Source organism: Equus przewalskii, chromosome 3 (assembly GCF_037783145.1).
Source record: "Equus przewalskii isolate Varuska chromosome 3, EquPr2, whole genome shotgun sequence".
NCBI lineage: Eukaryota > Metazoa > Chordata > Mammalia > Perissodactyla > Equidae > Equus > Equus przewalskii.
In genome coordinates this window covers 63,944,811-63,962,902 of record NC_091833.1, presented here as the reverse complement: position 1 = coordinate 63,962,902, position 18,092 = coordinate 63,944,811, and the positions used below count along the sequence as shown (strand labels likewise).

The 18,092-nt window shown below is 35.3% G+C and overlaps 1 protein-coding gene across 2 annotated transcripts in view; it reads left to right on the top strand.

Moving 5' to 3' along the window:
* The window catches only part of MOB1B (MOB kinase activator 1B), a 68,864-nt gene extending 52,678 nt beyond the window's left edge, over positions 1–16,186 (top strand). For both annotated transcript variants that reach the window (XM_070614700.1, XM_070614699.1), the window contains exons 3-6: positions 547–640; positions 6,206–6,339; positions 8,339–8,502; positions 10,340–16,186. In XM_070614700.1, coding sequence (XP_070470801.1) covers positions 547–640; positions 6,206–6,339; positions 8,339–8,502; positions 10,340–10,417 — 470 coding nt within the window. In that variant the 3' untranslated portion in view covers positions 10,418–16,186. The remainder of the gene's footprint in view (positions 1–546; positions 641–6,205; positions 6,340–8,338; positions 8,503–10,339) is intronic.
* Positions 16,187–18,092: the final 1,906 nt, after the last annotated feature.

Below are 18,092 nucleotides of genomic sequence, written 5' to 3'. Positions count from 1 at the left end.
CACTAAGTCCACAGTGTTGTAGTCGTGCTTTATAATTTTTGATATGCACCATGTTCTTCTTTAAGAATGTGTTGGATATTTGTAGCTCTTTGCATTTTCAAATAAAAGTTAGCTTTTTGATGGCTATGGAATGGCATCCCACTATCATTTGAATTTGCAATTCCATGATTGCCAACATCTTTTCATATGCTTTTGACCTTATGGAAACTTATTTTGTGAAGAGCCAGTTCAAAACTGTCTCACATTTTTCTACTCTGTTGTCTTTTTCTTAATGATCTAGAGGAGATCTTTGTATATTCTGAATACAAGATTGTTGTTGGTTATATGTGTTGCAAATAATTTCTCCTACTTTGTGCTTGCCTTTTTACTCTCTTAAAGGAGTCACTTAATAAACAGAAGCTCCTAATTTCAGTGTATCCAAATATTGTGATTTCTGTGTATGCTTTTCACCTGTTCTTTGCAGAAGAAAGAACAGATAAATCTAAGATTCTGCTTGAGTAAAATTAAAATTTAGTTTTTTACTTCTAAGTGATATTTGCTTTGCAGCTGTGGATTTCTTCAATCAGATCAACATGCTTTACGGAACAATCACAGATTTCTGTACAGAGGAAAGTTGTCCGGTGATGTCAGCTGGCCCAAAGTAAGATATGGTTCATGGTTCTCATTTTTACTTTATTTTATAGTTCTTAAATAAGAAGAAAGTTTCTGACCATATAATTTCTCTACCTAGCCTCTCCTTCAGTGGCTCACCAATGACTAGTATATTAAGTCCAGATTCTTTAGCCTGAGCTTTATGGCCCTCCTCCATCATGTCTTTCCTCTGTTGGCTTACGGTCTGTCCAAACGACATTATTGCAAATGCCTTGCTTTTGTGAAAACTCCATTACTTATACTCTGAAAACTTACTCATTCTGTTCTTCTCTTGGATATTTTTCTTCTTTTCCCATGTCCTTCTTATCATCATTCTGCTAATATTTCAAAAAATCTTACCCATCTTAAAGGCCCACATCAAATGCCTCCTTCTGCATGAGACCTTCTGATTTCTTCAGACTAGATGGGGTCTTTCTATTTAACTTTTTTATCTGTATGATTATGTTTCTGTGTTACGTTATACTTGTACCTTATACTTAAACATGTTTTATTTAATCTGTTCAATTTGTTCTTCTTTGAAATCCCTTTTGGTGCAAGAACAGTGCCTGCCGCCTAGGTAGCACTCCATAAATGTTGCTTGGATCAATAAATTTTTTTTTTTTAAAGATTTTATTTTTTCCCTTTTTCTCCCCAAAGCCCCCCGGTACATAGCTGTATATTCTTCTTTGCGGGTCCTTCTAGTTGTGGCATGTGGGACGCTGCCTCAGCGTGGTTTGATGAGCAGTGCCATGTCCGCGCCCAGGATTCGAACCAATGAAACACTGGGCCGCCTGCAGCGGAGCATGTGAACTTAACCACTCGGCCACGGGGCCAGCCCCTGGATCGATGAATTTTTGAAATTGGATTTTGTTATTACCATGGCTGATAATAACAATGGCAGCGAGCATTTACTTTGTGCTACCTAATGTAAGGCCTTTCACGCATCATGTTTTTTCGTTCATACAGCAACCTTAGGAGGTGAGAAAACTATTGTTATCCTCATTTTATAGGAAAAGAAAGAGTCTGAGAAAGGTTAAGTAACATGTCCAAGTTCCTTTTATTTAGAAACAGGCAGAACTAGGGTTGAAATTCAGGTCTCTCTGATTCTATTGCCTGTACTCTTAAATTGCTACATTGTATTATTTTCTTATAAGAAATGTTAATTGATACTTGTAGAGAGAAATAGAGAGAAATTTTATTTTTAGTGTCGACTTTTTATAAAGTATGTTCTCCCCCCAATGATATACAAGGTGTAAATATCAAAACAAAACAAATTGCCCAAACTTACTCATGCTTAGGAATGTTATCATTGTAAGTAGTGACTTTAGATTGCTGTTCATTTATTGTACTAATGCTTTCATTGCTCAGAATATTTTTGATGACTTTTAAATTGCAATGTAGAGTCAGATCACTAGCTACCCAAAAGATTCAGTTATATTACTTCATTGTCATACTTTATTTTTTGACCAAATTCACATATTGAACGAAGTATTACCTAATTGGAGTTGTCTACCTTGTTCCTCACATTGACTGCAAATGAGCTTAGATATTTCTCAGAATCGAGTCCTTTTAAAAAGAATTGACAATTTGCCATCATCAAAGATGTTCAAAATAATATGCTTTGAATATTTCTTAAGGTAATTTTTTGAGAAGAGCTTATTTTCAAATATACTGAAAAGAACTTATTTTCAAACTATTTCAAATTTCAAAACTTCAGATAATTTTAAGGGTACAGAAAGGTTGCCAGAACAGCACAAAGAACTTCCATATCCTTTTCATCCAGATTCCCCAATTATTAATATTTTACTGCATAAATGCTTTATTACCCACTCTCTCTCTCTATGTATACTCATTAATGTTAATTTTTTGTGAACCTTTTGAGCAAGTTGTAGACATTATGCTCCTTTATCCCTACATATTCAAATATGACACACTGTGTATTTTCCAAGAAGAAGGATACACTTTTACATAACCAGCATACAGACCCTTCAAATCACTGCTTCCAGTCCATAGACACCATTCATATTTCATCAGCTGCATCAACAATATCTCAGTTTTTTCTTTTTGGTCCAGGATCCTATCTAGGATTATATATTGCATTTGTTTGACTTACCTCTTCAGGTATCTTCAGTCTGGAATAGTTCTTCAGTCTTTCCTTGTTGTTTTGGCCTTTGTGCAGGAAAGAGTTGACGTAGCTGGCCTGACTGCCATCTCTTGAAAAGTCTGCTTGCAAGGTTGGCCCTTGGATGTCATCTGGGAACTTGGATTTTAGAAGGGTTCCCACTACCCTACCTGTTAAGAGTGGCTTACTGTGCCTAAACTGTTTCTACAAATGATACTGCTTATGCTTTCCTTCTGGGAGTCTGGAATTTTAGTATGTGCATGCAGAAGTTGCCTACTTGACCATCTCCCAGTAAAAAACCTGGACACTGAGTCTCTGATGAGCTTCCCTGAGAGACAGTGTTTAAGCCGTGTTATCACAACTCAGTCTTGGGGGAATTAAGCATATCTGATGTGATGCCACTGGGAGAGGACTCTTGGAAGCGTGTGCCTGGTTTCCTCTAGACTTGGCCCCATTTGCCAATTTTGGTTTGTGTTCTTTCACTGTAATAAATCATAGCTGTGAGTACAACTATATGCTCAGTTCTGTAAGTCCTCTTAGCAAATCATCAAACTTGGGGGTCATCTTAGGGGGCCTGACACATTCTGTCTGCTGTTTCCTTATGACCACATTCAGGCCATGCATTCTGGGCAGGAATGATACTTTTTTCTTAGTGGATCATATCAGGAGACATGCACTGATGACCATCCATCACTAGTGATTTTCATCCTGATTGCCTTATCCTGTTACTGTTTACAAGATTTCTTTACCTCACATTTGTCATTTTTCCTGTTTGTACTTCATTAGTATTTTATTGGGAGATTTTCTGATAATACACCAATATCTTGTTCCTGTGAACCAGGGAGAATTACTACCACTTAGAATACTGCTCTGATCACTTTCCCCACAGAAATCTTATCTAAATACCTGGTATAGGAAGAATGTACCTAATTCTGCAAAAGTAAGAGACACAGGATCTCTGTAAAGATACTACAAAAATGGAAAATGATCTTCTTTTCCCTCCTTTTCTTCCTTCCTTCTACCCTTCCTTCCATCCTCTCAACTTCCTTTTTGTCTTTGCTCCCTTCTCCTTCCTTCCCTTCCCTCTGTCCACCTTTCCTTTCACCGACCCTCCCTTTCTTCCTCTTTTTGGAGAATCTTAACTTTTGCCATCATTAGTGCTGAGAAGATGCAGTTGTCATCATGATTTGCCATCTTTACCAGCAGATGCTCAGGACTGTACCGAGGAGAGGCATTTTTTAATAGCTTAGCACTGACCCCTTGCAAAGTGGTATTGAGTGATGGTTCATAGGATTTTGTTCTTATTCACTGTTCCTTATTATTATTAACCAAGAAATGGTGAGTATTTTGGAGTTTGCAATTTTTAAGTTCATATTATGATGACAGAAGTAAATTTTAAAGAGAATGGTCTGCCAAGGTGAAATAAAAAAATGAATGGGGCAAAATAGAGTTACAAGGTAAAGTGATCTTAAGTATAAACATGACGAAAGAATCAGAATCATAGTTATAAATTCTAGAAGTATAAGCAATATATAGATTTTTTGATTTTTCAAAAAGCCTTAGGTTATGGAAAGTTGGTATTTTTTTAAAAGCTTCAGGATATTGAAAATGATTTATGGTTTACTGTGTCTGCTTTTGATTTTTGCATTTAAAAATGATATGGAACACTGAGAATCATTAAGAAAATGAAAAACATGATTGTGAGGGAAACGCAAAAATGTTAAGGTTTCTTAACATAATGGAGAAAACATGGATGAGTCTCTGTCTTGAAGTAAAGAGTGATGATGGTTAAAAGTCCTACCATTCATGGTCTCTTCCTCCTAAGGATCAAATAATAATAGGCTTAAGTCTCACTCAGGACTTTAGTTTTATATTAGGAAGAATCTCTTGACTGTGAAAGTGATTAAACAGTGGAATAGAATGCCAAGAAGTGTGGGAGAATCTTCTCTTGGAGACCTTCCAAGTAGGCTTCCAAGTAGTTGACAGCCACTCCTCTTGCCTGGGGTTGGCAGTAAGGTATGCTGGCAGAATGTCTATTCAGGTGTATACTGTTTAGGTTTTTTTATTGTTCAGGTGTAAGTAGCTCTGATTAAATAGCGTCCTTATTTATCCTATCTCAAGATAATTTCATCGTTTAAAATAATCTGTAGGGTTTTTCCATTATATTTTCTCTCATCTCCTTTGCTAGGCTCACTGACCTATCATTCTGTCAGTCCAAACTCTGGAACAAGGTTGGAAAAACACATCTGATTCAAAGAGAGAAGCTAAATGGCAGAAGTAACCTTTTAGGGGGGCTGGCCCCGTGGCCGAGTGGTTAAGTTCACATGCTCCACTGTGGCGGCCCAGGGTCTTGCTGGTTCGGATCCTGGGCGTGGACATGGCACCACTTGTCAGGCCATATTGAGGTGGCATCCCACATGCCACAACTAGAAGGACCTGCAACTAAGATACACAACTATGTACTAGGTGGGATTTGGGGAGATAAAGTAGGAAAAAAAAAAGATTGGCAACAGTGGTTAGCTCAGGTGCCAATCTTTAAAAAAAAAAAAGACGTAAACTTTTAGAAACCAAAAAACTAAGTGCTAGTTTAGTTTAGAGATCTTTATACTTTGAAGTTTCAGCTGTATGCTTATTCTTTATCCTAAAATTCAGGTTGTGGTTGTGTGTGAGTGTGTATGTGTGTGTAAGTAACTCCATTAGTATAGTTGTACTGTTTTGCTTACTTATTTACAAGTCTGTCTTCTCTACTAGTCTGTTCTCTTTGAGAACAGGGAAAATATCTTTCATTTTGGTGATCCTTGTTCAAGAACAATATTCCTTGACACAGTATTTCTCACATGTTACGTACACATAAAATGTTTATTATGCCAAAGGATAATGTTCTATTAATACCCAAATCCTATAGGCATCTTTATTTGGATTGCCAATTTTCTTTAAAGGCATGTTTAGCTCCTCAACCAAATGTACTCAAATATTAAATCATTCTCTTCTTCATTCGTCTTACTTTGGAGCTCCCTTTGTCATTCTCGATCTTTAACCCAAAATTTAAAGCCCTAAGTTAAAAAGAATTGTATTGCCTAAGGAGAAATGTTTTTCAAGGAAGAAAAACAACTGTAAAGATTAAAGATGGTCATCATAGAAGTGGGAAATAAGCGAGATTTTCTACAATGGTAATGTATTATTCTAAAATGTAAATGCTATATGTGAAGGAAAGCTCAAAAATTTTATGGGATCTGCTTAGTTTGGATTGTGATAAATACAAAATTGTCCAGTAGCAATATAAAAACGCTGAATTGAAATGCCAAATGTGAAAAGTCTTTATTTGGAGGAGCACATTGTTTAAAATATGTCCTGTATACATTCATAACAGACATACATATATAATATAAAAATATACACACTATGTATGTAGATATACTGACATTCTGTGTGCTTTTTATCTTTCCAATGCAGATATGAGTATCATTGGGCAGATGGAACAAACATAAAGAAGCCTATTAAGTGCTCTGCACCAAAGTATATTGATTACCTGATGACTTGGGTTCAGGATCAGTTGGATGATGAGACGTTATTTCCGTCAAAAATTGGTATAATTGTTTTGTATACTTGGGATCTATCATGATTTATCTAATTTTATATGTTTCTAGAGCTTATTGACTCTATTCCAGGAACCATATTGGATTTACTATACCTATCAAAATATTTCTAGCCTTACATGTTTAAAAGTGTCCTTTTTCATACCAAGTTTATCATAAACATTAAGGTAAACCTCGCTATAATTTTAAACAATGAGAAGATCAAAATCTGGCCTGTTATGGAAAAACAAAGATTGTATATTGGGTAGGCAGCCAATATCATCTGCCAGTAGTCATCCATTTCTTGTTTAGGGAAGGAGTTTATATGAGTTATATCCAGTTTTACATTCTGTTTGTGGCAAAGAGGGAGTTTGAAGTGATGACCCACAGTGCGAATCTTACAGACTGAAATCAGCCTAGGTGAGGAGAAAAGAAGAAGGTTTGAGGAGTTGGCCTGTTATCAGCTTTTTATATTTGCTCTTAAGGGCTGACCTTTCATGTGGAAATTGTTCACATCTAGACAGTTCATTATGATTTTACCTTCTCGAACTTAACAGCTGTGTTTTCTGAAAAAATTAAGAATTGTCTCTTCTAACAATAAACAACTTTTGGACTGTATTTTATGCTTTTAGTTTTTGCAAGAAGGGTGTAGTTGGGGGAGACAGCAATGTAAATAGTTGCTGTTATTATGGATTGTTTTAAGCACATTTATTTGATGCTTTAATTACTTTGGAGCCTTTATAATAAGAGGTTTGTTTTTCAAAACTGTATTACATGGATAAGTGCCCTCACCTTATCTTTTATCTCCCATAATATATTTTTTAACTTTTTATTTTGGCCCAATTTCAGACTTTTAGAAAATTTGCTAGAATCGTGCCAAGAATCCCTGAGTATCCTTCTTCTAGATTCTTTAGTTGCCAACATTTTTTCCCCATTTGCTTTCTCTCTCTCCTCCCCACGTCCCTTTCTTTTTCCTGGACTGTTTGAGAGTAAGTTGCAGATATGATGCACCTTTATTCATATGTTCTTCAATGTGTATTTCTGTAGAAAATCACAGTATAACCATCAATATCAGGAAATTAACCCCGATATAATACTATTGTATAATTTACAGATTTTATTCAGATTTTTCACATTTTCCCAGTAATATCCTTTATAGCAAAAGAAAATCTTTGACATTTGTTTTCATTCAGTTGTCATGTCTCTTTAGCCTCCTTTAATGTGGAATGTGTATACTTAAGTCTTTTCTGGGTTTTCATGACACTGCTATTTTTGCAGTGTGTAGGCATACTATTTTATGTAGTGTGGTTTGTCTTATGTTTTCTTGTGACCTATAAGATTTTTAAATGAGCAGTGGGCAATGTGATGACATTGAACCCAGTAATACCAGTATTTGGCTTGTGTTTTGCCAATCTGGATCATTTAGCTGGGGTAACAGAGGATATTGAATTTTATATTTTTCTAGTTTTGTATTTGCTTTATGCTGTAACAGTGTTTAAATTCATAAAAGAATGAGCCTAGTTGAGCAGGACCACTGATAATTTCAGGATAAATGTAGACCTGAAGTAGTAATGAAATAATTTCCGTAGAAAGAAATATAAAAACATATTGCACGCATTTTAAACAAAACTGGACATGGTTACTATGTTATTTGTGTTCAGCAAATATTTGTATTGAGACTTGATATTAAGAAATCTGAAGATCTGAGTGTGAGTTTTAGCTCTATTACCATCTTAGGCATTTCTTTCTTTCATTTTAGTAAAGTGGTGCTATATTAGAGGCGTAAAGGGCTATTCTAAAGACTAATTCTTATTCCATAGATGCTTTGAAGTTTATTTTCGTTCATGATATGTTGAGAACTTCTGAAAACTACAGTGGGTATATTAAGTAGTAATTCGTAAATATTTCTTTTCAGTCTTGTCTTGGTAATTTATGTTGTCATTTGCTGACAAACTCATATTGCTTTGTCCTCGTCTCTTGTTAATAGAGGGACTGTTTATCTATTTACTAGGTGTCCCATTCCCGAAGAATTTCATGTCGGTGGCAAAAACTATACTCAAACGCCTCTTTAGGGTTTATGCTCATATTTACCATCAGCATTTCGACCCTGTGATCCAGCTTCAGGAGGAAGCTCATCTCAATACGTCTTTCAAGCACTTTATTTTTTTTGTCCAGGTAAGATGGATTATGAGGCTTTTTTTGCTCAGTAAAAGAAAGAGTTCTCAGCTGAATACTGCATTCATAACATAAGGATAAAATTTGCCATATCTCTCTGGTCTTTATCCTTTTCTATACTTGCCATGATGATAATGACAGGCCTTTTGTTATTGAATTTCATTCATCTCCAAGGTGGTGGCGTGCAAATCTAAAATGGATCTGAGAGGATTTGCCTTGGATTTGCTTCATTTAACAGGCCATAATGGAGGGACTGAATAGGGAACCTGGCTGGTTTGGCAGACCTACAGATGAACTTGGTCTCTTGAGCATTTTAGCACTCTTCCTACTCCTGTTAATCTTCAATTCCTGTCTACCCTGGATTCTTTTTGGCATACTCTGGCGTGGAAATGGGTTTTGAATATCACACCTTTTTTTCCCCCTCTTTTAAACCATATTCTGAATGATTTTTAAGTTAGGTACTATCCATTATGTTCAAAAGGGAAAAATGTCCCAAAGAATGTTGCTCTTCCAGAGGTCCGTTAGACTTTGATCTGACTCCTTAGTTGACCTCCTCTTCCTTCTCTCTTGAGTTCTCAGAGAACTGGCCTTAGAGGTGTAGACTAAGAGGGGCGAGGCTATTCCCACCCTGCTATAACAATTACAGAACTATCAGGCAGGAGTGACAAAGAGGTGGAAGTGGATAAGCTGACCACCTTTTTTTTTGGTGGAAGTTGAGAGGGGTGATAGTAGGCAGAAGTCCAAGGCTTGAATCTTTGTTCCTTTTGTATTTCTGTGGGCGTGTACTTATAAACGCCTTCTCCACACCCCATCTCCACTAAAGAAAAATGTATCTGTGTTCCCTCTATACACAGTCTTCATACTGAAGGCACACATTTTGTGTCTTAATTTCACCTATATAAACACATTTTAGGAGATCTTAACTTGCCACAACTGTCACTCTGAGCAGTTACTTTACTGTGGTATCTCATCTACAGACACCTGTAGAAACAAAGAAAACATTATCCTAAAGTGTGCATCTGTGCTTTGGTTCAGGCAGAACATGATTACTGAAGTTCAGTTTTAGTGGTTTAGGACAGGATGTTCTCTCACCAGAAGGGTTAATTTTACCCTACTGTATGACCTTAAAGTACACTGTGTCTCCCAACTCCTAGCAGATAGTTGGGGATCGATAAATGGCATTCACCACATCTGAGCCTGTTTACACCTCAGGACAGTGACTTTCTTAAAGGTAGGTCCATTAGTATACATTATCACTCTGTGACTGAGTTAAGAGGGGCCTGCGCCCTGGGCCTCACAATTTAGAGAATCCTGCTCTGGCCTTTCTCCAGCTGTATTCCCTCAGAGGGTGAGGAATCCACAGGGCCAAGCACATGCCTATGCAGATCCCTAAACTAACTCTTTTACTCTTCATATAATGCTGAAATTTGCCTGAGGTGCATCTTTTTGGTCCTTACTTGGTTGACTATATCTAAATGGTGCCCGAGTTATTCGTTTTAATAGGAAACAGCAATTCCCATTTATTGAGTGTTTACTTTGTGCCAGGGGTTACTCGAAATGGTTAACATACGGTACACATTTAGTCCCCACAATAATTTTATGAGGTAGGGGGATTTATGCTAATATTATGACAGATGTAAAATGTAACAATATGAGAAATAGTTAAGTGATTTCATAAGACACAGAGCTAGGGAATAGAATAAACTTTTTGAAAAAAAATTTCACTTTTATTTACTTTAAAGCTAATTTCCAACAAATGTTAATGAAAATCTGCTTTGGAATTAGATGTAAATAATACGTTTCTATAATTTCTTCTACCTTTCTTTATCATGCTTAGGAATTCAACCTTATTGATAGAAGAGAACTTGCACCACTCCAAGAACTGATTGAAAAACTCACCTCAAAGGACAGATAAAAGGATGCAGAGCTGTGTGAATTGTTCCTCAAATGAAACTGAGGAGTGTATTTGGATTTCGTTGTATTTTATTTTATCTCGGTTGTTTTTGTCTTAGGTTTGGGGGGCTTGTTTGGGTTCCTTTTTCTTTATTCTGAATAAATGAAACCATATTCATATTCTATTGCTAGAGGAAGCCAAGAACCACTCTCTATACATTTGATGGGGTAAATTTTGTTTTAGTGGCATAAAGTTTTTTTTTTAACCTGGTTTTGGTTACTTGTGACATTTTTGATGATACTGTGTGTTGAAAGAAAATGCTTATTGATTGGACTGCTGATGGATGGGGGTTGTGTGTTGTGTAAATTCTGGCCGATTTTTGAAGTCCCCAAAAGACTTATGTTTTTAAGTGCCTTGGCAGGCTCACTTCTGAGGTGCAAAGCACAGACATGGAACTGAACAGGACTTGAAACAATATTAGGATCACTATCCAGGGCACTTACTGATGCATGTTTTAAAATACCTATGATAAAAGCCATAGTTTACTTAAATTGGTGATTTCCAGCTTTTACTACATTGAAAAACACAATTTGTAAAGGTGTGCATGTAGAACATACAAAATTAGTATTTCTTAATTATTTTTGATATTGATGGTAATTCTGTTCAAATACCTAAAGTTCTACAAGCAGGTCTTTGTCCATCTCTTGATATCTGTGATATTGAAACTTCAGGATGTTGAAATGTAAATACCTATTGGATTTCGGCTTCTTTCTACATGTTAACTGCACTGTGGGTATAAAAATTCAGGTTATATGTAGGTTTGCCATCTTCAGAGGTGATGCTGAACTGTGAGATTTCTTAGCAATTGCCAAATGAGCCATAAGTCTGCAGCATCCCCTTCCACTTTGAAGAGGAGGGGATAGGAGTGTGTGTTTGTTTGTGGAGGTTAATTTGTATGGGGAGTTAGGGATGGGGTTAAGTACGGGGAGTCAAGAAAGTCCTGTCTTAAAACCCGTGAATAGAATGGCATGGAGATTTTAATCAGTTTCTTGTAAACAAAGTCTTAGAGACTTCCTTTTAGGAATCCACTTCCATGAGAAGTTAAAGATAAATTATTAATTTTAGGTATAGACATTAAACATGGAATTTAAGGACTGTTTGAGGAAATTAATCACTTTCCAGCATTTCCATTCAATGAATGGAGCTGGTGTTTGCCTGTCATTTTAAAATGATACAGTACCTTCTTTGCTTATTATTGTCTCAATTTGAAGCATTCTGCCTTCTGATTTTTCCACTATGAAAGGAATTTTTTTTTGCAGTGATATTAAACAATGAAAGTGCTAATTCAGTAATTAACTTTTACATTTTATTTGCCATGACTTTCTAGTGAATTATCCCCATAAGTAAGAAGTTTGGAAACTTAGTTTTTAAAATAAATATTACCTTTTCACTTTAGTTTTATTCTTGAGAAATATCCTTTTCAGACTTCCAGTTTTAATTGTCATTTCTGATAAGTATGTTTCCTTCAGTTAGAAATATATACTCTTCCTTCGGTTAGAAGTATATACCTTTTTTCTTGTAGAATAGAAATCTTGCTCTGAAATTGTATAGACTAAAAACAGTAGAAAAGAATCTAAAATGAAATCAGTTTGTTTTTGCCATTAACAAGTAAAGCAGTAATATAATTTATTGCCATTATAATTATGATCACTAGGAGCTCCCTTTTTCTCCACTTCATTTCTAATAGTCATTCCGCAAGTACCAACAGTGGCAGTAACAGGAGAGCCTGGCAGAGGCAAATATATTGGAGATTCATTGGTAATGCTTATTTCTAAACTGCAGTGAGAACTAGCTGATTTCCTTAGAATAAATCTTTTAGTATCCAAATAGGTAACATCAGCAACTATAGGTTGATTCGCAAATAAAATTTTCTATCAAGTGATTTGGGGTCCTGTTTAGCAAAATGAACCACGTGATTACTCAGTAGTCTTCCGTACTGCATTTAACTTCGTATCAACCTAGTAACAAAGGGGTTTCAATAGCCAAGTGTAGAGAGAATAGTGAAAAATTTTCTTGCTCTTTTAAGCCTTATACAGTAGTACACTGTAAAAAATAGGAAAATGTTTCTATAAATTATTGTTTAGTAGTAGGACCTACTTTCCCACTGTATGTAGATAGGAGTTTGTTGTCACTGTGCCAGAATCTCAGGTGCCTGCTTCTGAGTATTCCTTTAAACAGAGGTATTGGGAAGTAAGGAGATATGTGTGTGTATATATATGGTAACAAAGTGGAGAAGTTCTCCCAGGGAGAGGCCTGGCGTTGTACATGATGTTACATGGCTACAAGTAAGGAGAGACTCACCAAAGCAAGTGAGAAATAACTGATTTGAGAAAAAGTGGCTTTGATTTGTTTGGTTCCCATGAGCATTAGTAAGATGCCCTTTATAAAATAAGGATCAAATCTTGGTTTTGCAGCAGAGTTTGCTTATAAACGTCTATTGGAATTGTTCCAATTCTTTCAATTTGTAAATGATCAAGATAATGATTTCCCTCCTGCTCTTTACACAGAGATATAAAGCAGAAGGTGGTTTTCTCATCTGCTGATAAAAGCATAAAATATAAAGTAGTAGGTTAACATAGTATTATTGGCACAATGCTTTGGTTAAATGTTGATATGAAGCAAGTTTTAGGAATTATTTTAAATGATGGAGTAATGGTGGTACAGAGAAATTAATAACAAAGAGTGAAAATCTTGTAGTTAGCGGTAGATGGTGCTACTGGCTTGCATTTGCTGGCTTATGATTCTGTTTCCCATAAAAACCATGGCGTTAGACTGCACTGAAACAGTGAGCATGCATTAGTTAGTGGGAGAGGCTTTGGAGGTGCGTTTACCTCCAATTGAAAGATTTTAGGTTGTGCTCTTTCTCTACCTTTGTTTGTCATTTGTAACATTCTGAATAGTAAAGCGTAAAATGCAGTAGGGAGGAGAAGACATGGTCAGTGTATAATATATCTCAGACTGAGTTACTGCCTGGCTTATCAGGAAAGATAAAGCACTACAATCTCTTATTTTCAGGAAATACAGATGATGTGGATATTTATATTTTACATATAATCACTAGACTCCATTTATGTACTAGCATTTTCCTTGCTTATGGGAAAATAGCATAATGACAGATTTCCTTTATACCTTTGTCTACACCCTCTCTGAGAGAGGTTTTGATAACCACTGAAATGGTAAAATATGTGAGATACAATTATTAAGTTGTAGGACTTTCTTTTAAAATAAATGTCATACCTTAAATATCCAAATGAGAGTTGATCTTTAGAGTGGTTCCTTTGGAAGCACTCCTTATTCCAGCTGTGCTGCAAAGGTGTAATGTTTTGGAGATGCTTTGAGAGATGCCTTGAGAATTGGATTATGATTATGCAAGAAAATCTATTTTAGTTGCACCAAAAACGTGCTTGACAGCTTAATATGACCTATCTCATTCACAAAACCAACTCTACTTTGCTGCTTTCTTAGAACTAAACCATTAGGGAAGTTCAAAAGAACTTCCTGCCACAGGCTCTGAATTTGCAGAGGAGAATGTTTTGAGCATCGGAATGGTTTCCCAAGGTCACTGCTTTGAAGAGGACAGTATCATTTGGATGAATAGGTTATATTTTACTTTTTTAAATTTAGTTTAATTACCTTGCAGTTAAATATGATAATAGAAAAAATCAATGTCTTTCTCTTGTTTTCTATTTTCTGTTCCTTTCCCTGATAATTTTTGAATTCTATCTTGCCTGCTGTAGGATAGTTTTGATTGAAGGGATAGTAAGAAAAAATAGATCCAATATTTAAGATAGAAGTAGCTTAAGGGAACAATAGCTTTTACCTCCATCCTTTCTTTAAAACATATTTTTGCTCAAACGAACAATTTGAATTTAAAGACTGGAGATCATTGTACAAAGAAATTGGAATAAATTTTATATATAAATTATGCTGAGTTTTAAGCCTACATATTACAGATCAAGTATTTAAAAATTGTATAATCATTTTATATATTGTTTGTAACTTTAAAATTTTGAACATCTTTTTAAAAGATATGGGACCAGAAATGTATTTGTAATTTGAAAATGTGACCGCATATACTGAGAGGAAAACTTAACTTATTTTGAAACTTATCTGGGTTTTGAAAGAATATACCAATTCTTAGAAACACTATTCTAGATCTTTACTTTAGGGACCACTCCTAAAATAATTTAAATATCTGAGTTTTGTCATAATGTTAAGATTCACCATTGGAATTACTGTTGTTCAGCTATCAGTTTAGTGGTGTATGAGATAAACGTTTAGAGGTAAAGCTATCTCAAGATTTAGTGAAAAAGTTTAATTTTAAGATATAATAACAATTCTGACTAAAGACAGTTTGAATTTTTAAGGCTTTCCTAATAAGCTAATCATAGAGAAGAATTCATTTCGAAGGTATTAAACTGTGCTCCATGTCTGCCACTTGTAGTTGAACTGATACTTAAATTTTGACGAGAGAGAGAAAAATACGGATTAAAATATGGAGTACTTTCAGTTTTGCAAGTATGCTGTTTCTTTTTCTGCATATTATACAATAGAAAATCTTGGATTACAGTTCTCAAAGATAGGTAGTGAAATCATTGGCCTTTTCTAACTATATGTTTACCTGTCATCTCCTCCTTGGTGGTAAATTACTTCCTTACTGCTATTGATTTCCTATATCCCCACCCCCAACCCCCAATATACACTTGGAAAACAAAGGTGATTTTGCAGTTTCTTATTGTTAGTGATTCTGGAGTACTTGCTGTTAATACATACGTTTCAGCTGAAATGTTGAAAGATGCAATTTACATAAGCATTTTTGGTTTATTTTGGTTGATAGCTTTCTTTAAATTATGTCACTGAAGCTGAGATTATTAGTGATATAAATTTAAATTTTTGTTAATATTTAATTTCTCTTATATATTATTAAATTCTTATATGTGAATGTTTCTTACAGGTTTGCACGTTTTCATTTTTTTTTGTTTCTGAAATACTTAATTGTGCAGGTTGTAAATTAGTGCATTTTCATTTTAAGAACACTTTTTCTCCTTAAATTGTTCTGCATAGATAACTATTTTTAGGGGAAATAGTTTTTTACAGCCACTAAATTGTATTTGTTATTTTTGTACATGCATAACTCGTGTGGTAAGGGCACTAATCTTGTGGGGAACACATAACTTTTGTTCTGTTTGAACTTTTCCTATACATTGTTACTTAAAATTATCTAGGAACGGCATCATAAAATCTAGGTTGGGAGAGAATACAATAAACATGAGAACACTTAAAGTTTGAATAGAAATCATTTCTGAGGACAAAAGCAAAAGAATACTGCCAGTGCCATATATTGGAAGCATAGGGGCAGCGTTCACACTGGGCAAGTTTTGCAGAGCACGCATAGACAGGGATCCTGTTCTCACGGAGATAGGCAGTTTCTCTCTATCGTAGAGTAGTTAGAAGGGTAAAATGGTCTAAAACATGAAATGCAGTGTGGGCGCTATGTTGTAAACTGTGCCAAGATTACTCAAGTTATAGTTATTATTGATCAAAGTTTAACTGCTTTTTATTTTAAACTGAATGTCAGAAAATCTGTAATATGTTTTAATTGAGAGATGTAAATAATGTATACAGACTTGTATGTGATGGGATGGGAAATATTTAAAGTCTAGGGTTTTTTTAAAGCAAGAAACTGAATGTTTATTAAAAAATTAATAAATAGTTATGTTTGGCCATGAATCCTGATTTTGCGTTACTGTTTATTTTTACTATAAGTATTTCCACATTGAACACATTCCTAAAGACATTGAATGTATATGGAATATGTTGAACATTTAAACTTTGTTAAGCATTATTTTTTATAGTGTTCACAGTAACCCTGGAAGTTAGTATCTCAGTGTCTTACATACTAGAAAACTAAAGCTGAGAAATTGTATAAGTCACTGATTAGGATTAGGGTTTAAAAACCCAAATGTGTGGGGCTGGCCCCGTGGCAGAGTGGTTAAGTTCGCACGCTCCGCTGCAAGCGGCCCAGTGTTGCGTTGTTTCGAATCCTGGGCGCAGACATGGCGCTGCTCATCGGGCCACGCTGAGGCGGCGTCCCACATACCACAACTAGAAGAACCCACATTGAAGAATATACAACTATGTACCAGGGGGCTTTAGGGAGAAAAAGGAAAAAAATAAAATCTTTAAAAAAAAAAAAAAAAACCCAAATGTGCTTGGCCTTGAAGCCAATGCTTTTGATTGTTTTCTTTAAATATACTATTACCATGAGAGCAATTAGCAAAATAATTATTTGTTGTCCTTTCCATCAAGCTAAGATTTTATCTAACATTTTGTCTTCATTATAGACCATTAAAGAATATTATTAAACAGTATTCAGGAATCTTCATTGTCACCCTGATACCCAAGTTCCTAAAGGAAAAGTGTATTTTAGCGCATTCTCAGAGTATCATTATTTAGATGTATTTATGTTTAGAGGCATTTGTATTTGGACCATCAGGTTGAAAATATTTTCATGATAGTAGCCACAGTTGCCCAGTGTCACTAATTGGTATTTGAGGAAAAGACAAGGAGTAGAAATGCTGGTCCATGCTGAGGTGGATTGTGTCTGCATGCTTTAATAAAAACACCTTGTTATTCTGCACATAACAGTATGTACAAAGCATCTATCCTGTATAAAGAAATACATACCATATAAAAATTAACTGTATTTTGATAAATTAGGTTCTTTGCCTCTATTGTACTAAATTTAAATAGTTAATTCTTCATTATATAATATTGTCTGGAATGGTGCATTTTGATAACACAAAGCTTCTAAACATTCCTTTAAGGCTTAAACAACCATGTTTAATAGACGTTTTACACTCATGTTTTCAACAGCATAGTGAGTACAGTGTCACATTTTCTTGATGACCTAAGTTAACCTTTACAAGCATGCAGCAAAATATAGCTTCCTTTGCTAAGGAGCTACATAAGGCTGATGGCTTGCTCCCACACCCTTCTAGTATGTTATTTTGCTATCACACTTCACATTTGCTGGAAGCACCTTGACTCCTAATTCTTGCTTTTATGATGGCTTCTGTGTCCTGTTTTCTCAGCAGTAATGAAGATTTCAAGGAGAAATTTATAACCAAGCATATTAAGTTGATAAATATCCTTTTACAGAAGTTGTTGGGTTGGTGTACACATATGCATGGGCTGTGTAACCGTTGCTTATCAATGTTCGGGCCTCTTATTTTTTCTGCCTTTGTTCTTATTTTCTGAGTTGGTTTAGAGTTTTCTTAATAAACTTGTAAGTTATCAGTTAGGACCCTGTCTCTTTCTTGAGTTACACCAGCATTCCCACAGGAGACAAGGAATTTGCAAATTAAAGGCGTAGTAAAATTTCTGGCAAGGAAGGGTTAAGATGGTAGCATGTTCATGACTGGCTGGGTGCTCCAGTACTTGTCTTTTATCTGCAATTCTAAAATCTGAAAAGCTTGGAAAACTGCAAGTGTTTTCTTGAATTCAGTGCAAACTTAACCTGAACTGAGGTTAATAGTCTTTGTCTCACTTAATGTGAAAACTCTTAGGTTTCACGGCAAAATATTAGTGCATTTGATTTAACACTCTGCAGGAGGGTGAGGGATAGTTATGTAAT